This window comes from Pristiophorus japonicus, chromosome 10 (genome assembly GCF_044704955.1).
Source record: "Pristiophorus japonicus isolate sPriJap1 chromosome 10, sPriJap1.hap1, whole genome shotgun sequence".
Taxonomy (NCBI): Eukaryota; Metazoa; Chordata; class Chondrichthyes; family Pristiophoridae; genus Pristiophorus; species Pristiophorus japonicus.
Window position 1 is genome coordinate 154,562,425 of NC_091986.1, and position 15,042 is coordinate 154,577,466.

Below are 15,042 nucleotides of genomic sequence, written 5' to 3' on the forward strand. Positions count from 1 at the left end.
CACCAACTATTCCCAACCTCTCACCATTTTAAAAACTACTCTGCTTTTCTATTTTTCCTACCAAAGTGGATTACTTCACATTTATTCCATTTGTCATGTTCTTGCCCATTCACTTAGCCTGTCTACATCCCGTTGAAACCTCTTTGCATCTCACATCGTGCATTCCCATCTAGCTTTGTATCATCCATCTGACCTAGGCACACTATAGACATGTAAATATTTGAGTTTCTCTATGACACATGTTTTATTGATGTCTATTTGTGTGAGAGATTCCTAAGCCAAAATGACTAGATCTAGAATCTGATCACAGTGTTCATGTGTAACTGTGAATAAGTATCTGTAAGTCTGTCATTAATGTGGAAGTTCCTTTACCTTGCTTTATTTTTTTCCTATCAACCATCATCATTAGGAATGCATAATATGGACCCGGTGAAAATCCTATTTCAACTGTATGCACTAACAATATTGCACTTTTTAAATAAAAACCAAATTGGATCCTGCCTATATTAAAATAAGTGCTAAACCACAGATGTACTACATAAGAACATAAATATCAGCAAATTTAGATGTTAGAAAACTGGGCAACACAGAATGCTGACACACCAATGCGCAGAATGATAGGATGCAAGTTTGCTCCCGTAGTTTCCTCTGATAATAAAGTACCAAGCTATCTGGGAAGTGGAGGGCTGATGCTTCCACATAGTCATAGAGGGAAAATCAGTGCCAGTCTTCCAGACTGACTATAATAATTATAACAGAATAATGTAATTTTGAGAATATCACTCAATTTTTTTCCCCCTCATTTTTCACCAACTGGGTTGTCTCCTGTGTCAACCCATCCTTCCCTAATAGGAAGGGAAGGTGACTTGCTTTCAGACTTCCACTCATGCAGCTGTGAATGATCTCTAGGAGATGTCTGTAAGTGACTCTCCCTCTCTGCAGAAAATCACATGCTATTTGCTCTGTACCTTTCAAAAATGATGCAGTAGGAATTTTATGGTGAGAGAGCTTACAGGCACAAATCCTCATCACAAAGTAGGTTCAGATAAAGACGGCCCTTCAGATCATTTGCTCCCATTCTTCAAGAAGACCAGTATTACTGCATTATCTCACCATTCCATGGTACCATGCAATAGTACTCCAACACACTTTGCCATTTCGCTGCTGCTTTACATTCTTGTACTTTTTAAATTCAGGTCTTACTTACAAGAAGTTGAATAGACTGGAGGAGGCTTTGGATTGTTTCTTGAAACTCCATGCAATCATGAGGAACAGTGCTCAAGTTATGTACCAGATTGCAAGTCTGTATCCTTTCCAAAACTTTGTGACTGGAGGCTTCATTTGAACAGCTATGGAATTTTTACTAAGTGATATTTGCCTTAATATTTTGGGAAAACCTTGTACCTTCCCTGATGGCTTAGTGGGTAAACGCATTGCCTACTATAGTAAGAAAGAATTTACATTTATATAGCTCTTTTCATGCCCTCAGGTTGTCTAAAAGCACTTTACAGTCAATTAAGTGCTTTTTGACGTGTAGTCACTATTGTAATGTAGTGAAATGCAGCAGCTAAAATGTGAGCAGCAAGGTCCCACAAACAGCAATGAGATAATGACTAGATAATCTGTTGGAAATATGTTTTACATTGTCCAGAACAGTAGAACTAGAGGATATGGCCTGCGCTCGAAGATGGGTAAATTCAAAATGAATCTGCAGAAACATTGGCCTCTATATTAAACCCCCATCCCCATAACAGGTGGGGGAGGGGAGGTTAAACCCTTTAAAAAGGAATGCGCCCTCAACCTGCCATGCACGTGGCCATTGCTGTTTTTACAGTGACGGGTTGCGAGGCAGACGAGTGTCTCATCTTGGAAGGGTGAGACACTTTATTATCATATTTAAGTCAGGCTCCCACAATTGGGAGCTTGATTTAAATTTAACTGCTGCCTGCCGGGTTGCCAGGACTCAGGAAACCTAGCAGCAAAAGGGAGGCTGCAGCTGCCGGCTCCAGAAGGAGCTTTTTATGCGAACCTGGGATTACGTGCAACGGACACTTGACCAATCAGGAAACAAAGGCGATTGCTGATTTCCCCACAACTCATTTTAAATAATTTAGCAGCCAGAAATGCTATTTTATTAATAAATTATGATCATTGCAATAGTATTTTATACACAAACCAAGATTATAATATACAAACCTATAATTACAGTCTTATAGTCCTATCAAAATTGTTTCTCCTCTATTAGAGTAACTAACTTTTGATTAATTTAGATAATCTAAAATCAAGAGTTTAAATGTCTGATAACATGAGGAAATCATGAAAGTGATTTAAATCCTATCTAAATAGAAGTTGGGAATTAAACCAAAACTAAAAAAGGCTTTTGAGTAGCAAAGATGGTGACACAAAAAGGCCCTGTTGTCAAACTCGGAACAAATTAAAGTTTCTTTCAAAGTTTGTATTCGCTCAGATATGAACTAGAGCCTTATTGTTATGGGCTGTAGCAAATACTAATACAATTTTCTCACCAAACCTCCCCTTACGCTGTGCAACAGGCTCCTGTGCCTGTTTGCACCAGACGTAAACATTTTCAGGGTAATTAATGTGCAGTAGGTGGCCAGGGCAAAAATTAAAGGGGACGTGCGGCGCCGATATTTTGAAAAATGGCCTATTTACCAATTGCGGCCTTGCCCTCCTGAAATCGCGGGGTTCGTGGCACGATGTTGCAGCCCGGCACTCCACCTCTGTGCCTCGGCACTCTGCTCCCCAGTGGTGTAGTGGTGTCCCCTTCTCCCCGATGCAGAGTCCGCAGCGTGCCCTCCCCTTTAATGGAAGAGGAGGGCCCTGTGCTCCCGGCAGCGCTATGCGTAGCGCTGGAAAATTCCTGCCATTAACGCCCCAGCCCCAGTTCCACCCCCGAAAGGAGGTGGAGCAAGCGACATTGCGCTTCACTTCCTCTCGGGAGCGGTAACCCCAATTCTGCTGCTGGGACAGGACTTCTGCGCCCGCGCAGCAAGTCTTGCTTCACCTCGGTTACCACCCCCAGCTGGGGCCGTACCGAATTTCGGTCCCTAAGAGTCCACATTTCTTTTAATGAAATTGAAGTAGACTACTACAACCAATTATCAGTGTGGCTAAATAAAAATATTTTTACGTTCTGGCTTCATGACACAGTGGTCACCTTGGATCCTGCCAATAAAAATAATTTTAATGCCCATTTATATACTCATGTAAGCGCCTTAATGTTTGATCATAATCATATATTTGTTGTATATTTTCCATTTAAAATGACATCCAATCTTCAGTCTTTTGACCATGGTGTTATCCAGTGTCTGAAGTGCCACTATGAGAAAGTTATTGCATAAACATTTCACAGAAGGGGCTTCTTGCTACAGTTCTGGAAAAACCCTCACAATGAAACATGAAGCTACTCACATCTGGGATCAGGTAAACATGATATTTCATTGGAACATAGGAATCACTGATATGAAAAAAGACCAAGGTTCACTTTCCGCCATCCTGGTAGTCATTTAATTGAATTGAGTTGTTGACTAATCATGGCAGTCTATTTCTATTAATTAGTCTGCAACAGACAAGACATGAGGTGAGGAAATTCCACTCTTCCCCCCCCCCCCCCCCCAACCCCTCAGTAGTGGAAAGCTTTGGTAAAGGTTGTCTAAAATCACCTTTTTCTTCCAAGCTGGCTACACTTATTGTGTGTCATGTCTCAAGTTACTCATATTATGTCCCAAAATATTATTTTCTGAAAGAAATCTATCTAATTTTAATGAATCTACACTTTCTGCTTCCACCTTCACCCTAGGGATCCTGTTCCATAGACTTACCACTCCCTCACTGAAATAAGGTTTCTGCAGGTTAGTTTTGAGTTTACCCTCCTTCAAGCTCAGGTCATGTCCTCTGGTTCTACTGTTCTGGACAAGGTGAAACAGCTTATCATGGTTTACCTTATCTAGTCCCTTTAGAATCCTAAAAAGAGTAATCACATCAGCTCTCAACCTCTTGCGTGCATAAGCTTTGATCTGAAGCTGATGAGTTGGTTACTGCTGACTTTTTTGGCTTGCAGGAAGATGGTGACAAAGAGGAGTTCCTCAAACTTTCCTTGTAGGAAAGTGTTGGTATGAAAGAAGAAGCTAAGCTTTTTAGAAGATAGCTTTAGCAATAGAGAGGTGGGAGTTCCATTTAAGTTCAGAGGAAATCAAGAATGTTAACATGAAGAAGGAACTAGGGTGGGACCATGTACTAGAGAGTTCAGAAACAGTGCAGCACAAAGATAAAATAGTGAAACTATGACAAAAAAAATATTTTCCCATTCCCAGTGCTTCTACTGTAATCCTGCCCCATAGCTGCTGTGATTGGTATCACTTGTTCTCACCTTCCATCTCACCAGCCTCTGCATTTTCTAGATCATCTTCTGCCATTTTTGTCACTACAACACAAAAGGTAGGTATTAAGAAGGGTTTTAAAGGAAAAGAGGGAGCTGATGAGCTGGAGGGGTTTAGAGAGAGAATTCCAGAGTGTGGGTCTTGGTGGCTGCAAGCGTAGCAGGTTGTGGCAGGTAGTGGAAAGTATATTGAGGAGAAGAGGATTCAATAAGGGAAAAGGCATTGCCACCCATGAGCCAAGTTTCAATCAAAGGCAGCATGTTAATGCAATCATCTACAATAAGGTTGTACATAGCAAGGCCTTATTCATGAGTGAATGGACATTCTGGAAGGAAATGTAAAGAGGAGTGGTGTTTGGTAGAGTCCAAGAGGGTAGTGGTGGATGGAGTGAGATGGATGAGATGGACGTTGATGAGGTTAGCCCCGAGTGGGTGAGTTGGGCAGGAAGGTCAATGAGAGAGAAGGATGGGGCTATTGAGGTCGCTGCTTATAAAGAGGCAGTGACAGGTTGCTCAATGGGCCCTTCGCAAAGCGTTGCTTTATACTTATTCAAGGGAGATTTGAGTTTGAAACATCTGCAGAAGTGTAGGATGGCAGAGAAGAAGTACTGAGTTGGGTAACAGATTTGGGGCAAAATACCCAAGAGGGGAGAAATTAAAGGTGGCAGACCTTAACTATAGCTCCAATTTTCTTTGTGGCAGGAGATGCTGGCAATGTAGATGGGTGTGTTCGCATTCCTCCCCCTTTTGTTCTGTTCATCTTAATTTTTTTCCAGTTGTGATGACCTGAAACATTAATTTGTCTTTTCTCCTCACTGGTACTGATTGACTTGCTGAATGTTTCCAGCATTTTCTAGTATTTTTAGTATTTGCCGTTTTTTGCTTTTTGCTCGTTGATTAATTGCTTGATGTGCCTGTCCATTCTCAGTTGCTATCTGGTGCCACTTTTATGCATTAATGCATTTCATTATTATTTTCTTGTCTTCATATAATTACGACGACAGCATAAAGATTATTTTATTGCAGCATCCAAATTGTTGCCCATGAATGCTACATTATATTGGAATTTAACACTGCTACTGTATTATTTACAGTAAAGTGACAATAATATCAATCCTATCATGGAAGGGTTGCTATAGGATATATATCCACATGTGGTGGTAGAACTTGTCACTTTGAAAGAAAAACTGATCCTTGACTCATTGTTTGAGATATGAAATGTTAGAAGATCTAACACAAGCCATTGAGTGGCTCATGCAGTTGATTAGCGTTGCTCCTACCGACCCACAGGCACTTGCCAAATTAGGAGACCTGTACGACAATGAGGGAGACAAGTCCCAGGCCTTCCAGTACTATTATGAGGTACTTAACCAGGAGTGGAAAAACAGAAACTAGTCGGTTTGGTGCCTGTTTATAGTTACTAAACCAGTGGTGTCAGTGAATGATCATGTGGGTCCTAAAATTGCTCAGGTATGTGATACTGAAAGTTATGCCAAGATCGTGGCCAGCAGTGCCCTCTAGCACTGAGCCCGCCAGAGTATGCGGTGTCAGGGATAGGACACCTAACTATTATAATCTTGGCAAACACCTGTGCCATTATGGACGTTCACCAGCCCACATAGGCTTCAGTGCCTGTTGCCATCTGGGGAGTGACCTGTTCTCCCACCCGCCCCCCCTTGAGAAATTATTTTTCTGCTCCCTTACAAAGGAACTGATTAAAATATAAATAATGACCTTTTCACAAAGGTGGCCAGTACTCCATTGATAAGCGGTACATGTGCTTTTCATGAGATTAGTGTGCCTCATCTCACTGGGTATACTGATGTCCACACTCACCAGGTCCCACTGAGGAAGCAGGAACTCTCAGTGTAAGAGGGTCTGCGCTCCTGTTCCTGGCCTCCTCTGGTGCAGAAGACCATGTTCGGGGCTGACCAAGGTTCTGCTCTAAATGAACACCCCCCCAGAAATGACCAACATAGACCAGGAGCCAGCACAGCCTGTTTTGAAGGCATTCTGCTTTACTTCCACTATGTGGCAAGACCGTATCAGAATAGTCATCGTGTTTTAGGCAAATTTTATGTATCACTTTAAGTAACGTCATTATTAACTTTGCAACAGAAAATGGTGAGTTTTTTGTATGTTTGTACATCATAATATCTTTGTTGAATTTGTTGCAGTGATTACATATATAATCGAGTAAAACAAAGGTGTCAGATTTGACCACTTGTTAAATCAGTATGGTCTGAAATTCAAATGAGATTTAAACTGATTATTCATGTATTAGATGTTACAAATTAATATTCTGTAATCAGATAAATTTTTCTGCCCCCAATATCTCACACTGTTCAGCATGTATGCTCTTAGCTCTCCCAAGTGTTCTGCTAGTCTTGTCTGGGGGCAGTGGCGAGAAGAGGAGAATTACATTGGGTACTTAATTCAGAAAATAATATATGTAGGGGACAAATTTGATGAGTGTGATGTCCTTGTCAGTCTGAAATTTGCCCCAAAGCTACTGAGCCTGCACAAACGTCTGTGATTCATCCCAAATTATTAGGTGTCCTATAATAGCACAAAAGTTAGGCAAAATATTTGTAAAACGAAACCCCAAATTCATTACAAATTACGGCACTATTGATAAGTTTTTAAAAAATAAATACAATTGCTTTAAATTTAATATTCTGACTTATTAATTTAATTTTTAATCTGTGAAAAATACAATAAATTTATGATAGGATAAACATTGTCACATGAAATTTCTATGTGGGTTCCCCCAGAGAAACAGTCTTGTACGTCCTTTCTCCAGGGATTTTGCCAATCGCTCACTGATGTTTTGGTAGCAGATTGAGAGAACCACATGGACGTTCAGGGCTAGTGACTGCAAATTATTAGATAAGCATGCAATAAAAGAGAAAATGAGAAAGAACATTCAGTCAGAACAGAAATGTTGATTATAAACCTTTAGAACCAGCATGCATCCTTGTTGGTAGCATGCAAAGCCAGTATTTATAATAACAATTTGAAAACTGCTATTTGTACTGCTTTTCGAAATTCTCTTCGAAAGCCACTTCATTTTGCTACCTCTGGAAAAAGCTCCTTAAAAGAAAATCTCTTTAACCTTTGGTCCGTTCTTGCCCTCCTCAATCTTCTTTTACTCTGTGCCCACTTTTCTATTTAAAAAACACTCAAAGATGACCTTTCATATCAGCACTATATGGACAACGTGGACCACTTCCCCTATCTCGGGAGCCTCCTATCAACAAGAGCAGGCATTGATGATGAGATCCAACACTGCCTCTAGTGCGCCAGTGCAGCCTTCGGCTGCCTGAGGAAAAGAGTGTTTGAAGATCAGTCCCTCAAAACTGTCACCAAGCTCATGGTCTACAGGGCCATAGTAATACCCGCCCTCCTTTATGGCTCAGAAACGTGGACCATGTACAGTAGACACCTCAAGTCGCTGGAGAAATACCATCAGCGATGTCTCTGCAAGATCCTGCAAATCCCCTGGGAGGACAGACGCACAAACATTAGCGTCCTCGTCCAGGCCAACATCCCCAGCATTGAAGCACAGACCACACTTGATCAGCTCCGCTGGGCAGGCCACATAGTTCGCATGCCAGACACGAGACTCCCAAAGCAAGCGCTCTACTCGGAACTTGTCCACGGCAAATGAGCCAAAGGCGGGCAGAGGAAACGTTACAAGGACACCCTCAAAGCCTCCCTGATAAAGTGCGACATCTCCACTGACACCTGGGAGTCCTTGGCCATAGACCGCCCTAAGTGGAGGAAGTGCATTCGAGAGGGCGCTGAGCTCCTCGAGTATCGTCGCCGAGATTATGCAGAAATCAAGCGCAGACAGCGGAAGGAGTGTGCAGCAAATCAGGCTCCCTGCCCACCCTTTCCCTCAACGACTATCTGTCCCACCTGTGACAGAGACTGGTTCTCGTATTGAACTGTACAGTCACCTAAGAATTCATGCTAAGAGTGGAAGTAAGTCTTCCTCGATTCCGAAGGACTTCCTATGATGATGATGATGATGATATAAATGTACGTTTCTAATTAAGATAAAAGTGGAATAAATGCTGGCCTTGCCAGCGACGGCCAAATCCCGGAACGAATTTTTAAAAAAATGGGTCAGATAAAGTTATATTGGAGCAGTTGTCATGAACTTGATATTTTTTCTCTAGCTACTTTCTAGTTTACTGCATTAAGTTGTGGTTAAAAGATACACTTGGTAATATTGCAATCTTATATCATAAATATTCCTTCACATTCTATGTCCTAAAATGAACATATCGAGCCAGGAATTGGATATAAGAACATAAGAACATAAGAAATAGGAGCAGGAGTAGGCCATATGGCCCCTCGAGCCTGCTCCACCATTCATTAAGATCATGGTTGATCTGATGATGGACTCGGCTCCACTTCCCTGCCCGCTTCCCATAACCCCTTATCCCCTTATCGTTTAAGAAACTGTCTATTTCTGTCTTAAACTTATTCAATGTCCCAGCTTCCACAGCTCTCTGAGGCAGTGAATTCCACAGATTTACAACTCTCAGACAGAAGAAATTTCTCCTCATCTCTGTTTTAAATGAGCGGCCCCTTATTCTAAGATCATGCCCTCTAGTTCTAATCTCCCTATCAGTGGAAACATCCTCTCTGCATTCACCTTGTCAAGCCCCCTCATAATCTTATACGTTTCGATAAGATCACCTCTCATTCTTCTGAATTCCAATGAATAGAGGCCCAACCTACTCAACCTTTCCTTATGTGGCACAACAACAGTAAGAAAAAAATTGTAACAGAAATTCACAACATATATATAGCAACTGTGGGCCATTCCACCTTAAAAGAACCCATTGTGGCAGGTGTCGCTGATGCACCTTTGTAGGTGCCAACAGCCTGACCTGGCCCAACAAATGACTTAATTCCCAAGATGTGGAACGGAGTCCCCAACCTGGGCTAGAACGCACCTCAACCCTAGGGTCAGGGATTGGACCTTTTCACCTTGCCCCTCCCCCCCACTACCTAGTCCTGCGGCATCCTTGGGCTAGCATTCCCAGCCCAACTGAAAGCCAGCCTGTCAATCATTGCACGTAATTGGGCGGATGGGAAACGACAAAATCCAGCCCTCCGTGGGGTTTTTATAAACACGCTTGGCATATAATTTAGCCTGTTTAATGAAGACCTTTTGGGGAAAAATGTTCATTCTATACAGTACATTATTTTGGTAAATAAATAGTGTGGTTTTAAAGGTAAAACAACCTGCATTCATGAAATTTAAGTTTGTGTCCCTGAGAGAATTAAACAAAAATCCCAATGGCGAAGCAAATTTCATATCCTTAAAATAAATATGTAATGCTGAATGTGAATTAAACCCTTGCTTTGTTTACTGTTATTTTTGCCAGTCGTTTAGGTATTTTCCATCGAACATTGAGGGCATTGAATGGCTTGGAGCCTACTACATTGACACACAGTTCTGTGAAAAAGCTATTCAGTACTTTGAAAGGGCAGCCCTTATCCAGTAAGTAATATTTTACATAAGATTACATAGGATATACAGTATAGAAACAGGCCATTTGGCCCAACCAGTCCACGTCAGCGTTTATGCTCCACTCGAGCTTCCTCCCGTCTTTCCTCATCTAACTCTCAGCATAACACTCTATTCCCTTTTCCCTCATATTCTTATCTAACTGTTAGGCTCATAATAAATGGTCAGACTGAGTACTGTGTGTAATGAGCAAGTGTGACCTTAGCTCCTTTATTAAGGTTCCAGAGTGCAGGTATCTCGTGGGTGGCCTGCTTAACTACTGTGCTCCCAAGGGATGCTGAGATCCCTTGGGACTCCAACAGGCGGTCAGGTGTGATGCAGGTTACAAGGGGTTAAATACATAACATCATTCCACCATGAAGTCAACAGTACACTTATTTACAAGGTGAGACGATCTGGGGCTTTGCGCTCCCTTGTCGATCGTCTCGGTACAAAAGCTGGTGTGGGTGGGTTGGTTAGTTCGTCACTGGGCTGTTGGGCATCCGACCTTGCCGAACTGCTGGGGATGATGAGTTCGGTTTCGTGGTCAACTGTAATGTCAGTTGCCACTTGTTTGTGTGTTGGAAGGTCAAAGTTGGTGGAGTCCTCTTCAGGTTGTTCGTAGCTGTTGGTGAACCGCAATTTGATTTGGTCCAAGAGTTTTCTGTGCGTTTGTCCATTGGTCAGTTTGACCTGAAATACCCTACTCCCCTCTTTGGCTGTGACCGTGCCAGCGAGCCATTTGGGACTATGTCCATAATTGAGCACAAACACAGGATCATTGATCTCAATATCGCGTGACAAATTTGCGCGGTCATGGTACACACTTTGTTGATGCCGCTTGTCCTCCACGTGATCGTGTAGATCAGGGTGGACAAGAGAGAGCCTTGTTTTAAGCGCCCTTTTCATGAGCAGCTCAGCTGGGGGAGTCCCGGTGAGTGAGTGGGGTCTGGTGCGGTAGCTGAGGTAGTACTCGGGACAACCGGGTCTGCAGGGAGCCTTCCGACACGCGTTTCAAGCTTTGCTTGATGGTCTGAACTGCCCGTTCTGCCTGGCCATTGGATGCAGGCTTGAACGGGGCAGATGTGACATGTTTTATCCCGTTGCGGATCATGAATTCTTTGAATTCAGCACTGGTGAAGCACGGCCCATTGTTGCTGACTAGGACATCAGGCAAGCCGTGCATGGCAAACATAGCTCGTAGGCTTTCAATGGTGGCCGTGGATGTGCTTACAGACATTATTGCACATTCAATCCATTTTGAGTAAGCGTCCACGACAACCAAAAACATTTTGCCTAGGAATGGGCCCGCATAGCCTACCTGGATCCTCGACCACGGTTTGGATGGCCATGACCACAAACTTAGCGGTGCCTCTCTGGGTGCATTGCTCAACTGAGAGCAAGTGTTGCACTGGCGCACACATGACTCTAAATCTGAGTCGACGCCAGGCCACCACACGTGGGATCTGGCTATGGCTTTCATCATTACGATGCCTGGCTGGGTGTTGTGCAGTTCGCAAATAAATATGTCTCTGCCTTTCTTGGGCAAGACTACGCGATTGCCCCACAAAAGACAGTCCGTCTGCAGGGACAGCTCATCTTTGCGTCTGTGGAATGACTTAATCACTTCCTGCAACTCCACTGGGACATTGGACCAGCTCCCATGGATGACACAGTTTTTTACCAAGGACAGTAAAGGATCCTGGCTGGTCCAGGTCCTGATCTGGCGGGCCGTAACAGGGGATTTCTCGTTCTCAAATGCATCCATGACCATGAGCAAGTCTGCTGGCTGTGCCATTTCCACCCCAGTGGTGCCAATGGTAGCCGACTGAGAGCATCTGCGCAGTTCTCTGTGCCCGGTCTGTGGGGGGATTACATAGTTGTATACCGACAGCGTGAGCGCCCATCTTTGGATGCGGGCAGAGGCATTGGCATTAATCCCTTTGCTCTCCGAGAATAGCGATATGAGCGACTTGTGGTCAGTTTCAAGCTCGAACTTAAGGCCAAATAAGTACTGGTGCATTTTTTTTACCCCGTAAACGCACGCCAGAGCCTCTTTTTCAACCATGCTGTAGGCTCTTTCGGACAAACTCCTGGATGTATACGCAACTGATTGCAAAATTCCCGATTCATTAGCCTGTTGTAACACACACCCGACCCCGTACCCCGTATGACGACGCATCTCAAGCTAACACCAGTCGTTTACATGGGTTATACAGGACAAGCAGTTTGTTAGAACACAATAAGTTTCTGGCTTTCTTAAAGACAGCCTCTTGTGAATTCCCCCATACCCAGTTGTCTCCCTTGTGCAGTAACGCATGTAGGAGTTCTAGCAGGGTGCTTAACCCAGGTAGGAAATTACCAAAGTAGTTAAGGAGCCCCAGGAATGACCACAGCTCCGTCACGTTCTGTGGTCGCGGCGCGTTCTTGATGGCTTCCGTCTTGGCATCGGTGGGTCTGATGCCATCTGCTGCGATTCTCCTTCCTAAGAATTTGATGTCCTGTGCCAGGAAAACACACTTCGAGCGTTTCAATCTGAGCCCCACGCGATCCAACCGACTGAGAAGCTCCTCCAGATACTTCAAGTGCTCCATGGTGTCCCGACCTGTAACCATTATGTCGTTCTGGAAGACCACTGACTTTAGCAGGCTCTCCATGTAAAGCTCGAAGATCACTGCGGCCGACCGAATCCCGAACGGGCACCGGTTGTAGATAAACAGACCTTTGTGCGTTTTGATGCAGGTGAGGCCTTTCGAAGACTCCTCTAGCTCCTGCGTCATGTAGGTCGAGGTCAGGTCCAGCTTGGTGAACATCTTCCCTCCAGCCAGGGTCGTGAATAGGTCGTCTGCCTTGGGTAGCGGGTACTGGTCCTGCAGCGAAAAACGGTTAATCGTTACTTTATAATCCCCACAAAGTCTAACCGTACCGTCCTCCTTGAGTACCGGAACAATCGGACTGGCCCAGTTGTTAAATTCAACCGGCGCGATGATGCCTTCATGTTGCAGCCTGTCCAACTCGATTTCCACTTTTTCACGCATCATGTACGGTACCGCCCGAGTCTTGTGGTGGATGGATCGCGTACCGGGAACCAAATGGATCTGCATTTTTGCCCCCGAAAAGCTTCCAATGCCTGGCTCGAATAATGAAGGGAACTTGCTTAGAACCTGGTTACATGCGGTGTCGTCGACGGACGATAGCACTCGGATGTCGTCCCAGTTCCAGCGGATTTCCCCCATCCAGCTTCTGCCAAACAACGTGGGGCCATCCCCTGGCACAATCCACAGCGGGAGTTCGTGTACTGCTCCATCATAGGAGACTTTGACTTCAGCACTGCCAATTGCAGGGATTAGTTCCTTGGTGTAAGTCCTTAGTTTGGTGTGAATGGGGCTGAGCTTGGGCCTGTGTGCCGCCTTTCCCCACAGCTTGTCGAAGGCCGTTTCACTCATCATGGACTGACTGCCCCCGTGTCCAGCTCCATAGACACTGGAATACCGTTCAGTTCAACTTTCAACATTATTGGTGGGTATTTCGTTGTGAACGTGTGTACCCCGTACACCTCTGCCTCATCAGTATGAGTTTCCAATTCCGTCTGATCCACTGTGGATCGATCTTCCTCTGCAACGTGGTGGTTTGCAAGGTTTGCAGCTCGCCTGCACATTCGTTGGAGGTGTCCCATTGTTCTGCAGCCATTGCACGCATAGTGCTTAAAGCGGCATTGATGGGGCCGATGATCACCTCCGCAACGCCAACAGGGTGTTAACTGCCTCGCATTAACAGATGATGGCGGACTCTGGGTCAATTGAGGTCGGACCACAGCAGCCGGCGTGTACGTTCTGCCCTGTACATTTCTGCTCAAAACCGACGTTACTTTATGCACAGTACTGGCCAAAACTTCTTTGTTCTGCGAAATCTGCTTGGTGGTGTCGCTGGTGGACATAAATGCCTGGGCTATCGTTATGGCTTTACTCAGATTCGGAGTTTCTACAGTCAACAGTTTGCGAAGGATTGTCTCATGTCCGATGCCCAGTACAAAAAGGTCTCTGAGCATTTGTTCTAGGAATCCCTCAAACTCATAATGTCCTGCAAGGCGCCTTAGTTCAGCGACATAGCTCGTCACTTCCTGGCCCTCTGATTGTTGACACATGTAGAACCGATAACTCGCCATCAAAACGCTTTCCTTAGGATTTAGGTGCTCCCGGACCAGCGTACACAATTCTTCATAGGATTTCTCTGTTGGTTTTGCCGGGGCCAGGAGATTCTTCATGCGGCCATAGGTTGTTGCCCCACAGACAGTTAGGTTGCGTTGCGTTCTCGTCCCCTTCCAGCTCGTTGGCCATGAAGTATTGGTCGAGTCTCTCCACGAAAGCCTCCCAATCATCCCCCTCTGAGAACTTCTCCAGGATGCCGACTGTTCTTTGCATTTACGCGCGGTTGTTCGTTACCTCGTCGCCAATTGTTATGCTCATAATAAATGGTCAGACTGAGTACTGTGTGTAATGAGCAAGTGTGACCTTAGCTCCTTTATTAAGGTTCCAGAATGCAGGTACCTCGTGGGTGGCCTGCTTATATACTGTGCTCTCAAGGGATGCTGGGATCCCTTGGGACTCCAACAGGTAGGCCCTCTGGTGGTCAGGTGTGATGCAGGTTACAAGGGGTTAAATACATTACACTAACCACCCCTTAAATGCATTGATACTATTCGTTTCAAGCCCTCCCTGTGATAGCGAGTTCCACATTCTCACCACTCTGAGTAAAGAAGATTCTTCTGAATTCCCTATTTGATTTCTTGGTGACTATCTTATAGTGATGGCCTCTAGTTTTGCTCTTTCCCACAAGTGGAAACACAATCACTATCACTAAAGAAGTAGTACTCGGTATAATAATGGCACTAAAGGCAGACAAGTCTCCGGGGCCTGGTGGCTTACATCCTTGGGTCTTAAAATAAGTGGTTGCAGAGATAGTGGATGCAGTGGTTGTAATCTACTAAAATTCCCTGGATTCTGGGGCGGTCCCAGTGGATTGGAAAACTGCAAATGTTACACCCTTATTTAAAAAAGGAGGCAGACAAAAATAAGGAAACTATAGACCAGTTAGCCTAACATCTGTCGTTGGGAAA

The 15,042-nt window shown here is 44.4% G+C and overlaps 1 protein-coding gene across 2 annotated transcripts in view; it reads left to right on the forward strand.

Moving 5' to 3' along the window:
* ift88 (intraflagellar transport 88 homolog) overlaps positions 1 to 15,042 on the forward strand; it is a 145,060-nt gene that overhangs the window by 89,176 nt on the left and 40,842 nt on the right. For both annotated transcript variants that reach the window (XM_070892193.1, XM_070892194.1), the window contains exons 18-20: positions 1,197 to 1,305; positions 5,611 to 5,761; positions 9,805 to 9,920. In XM_070892193.1, the coding sequence (XP_070748294.1) occupies positions 1,197 to 1,305; positions 5,611 to 5,761; positions 9,805 to 9,920 (376 nt within the window). The remainder of the gene's footprint in view (positions 1 to 1,196; positions 1,306 to 5,610; positions 5,762 to 9,804; positions 9,921 to 15,042) is intronic.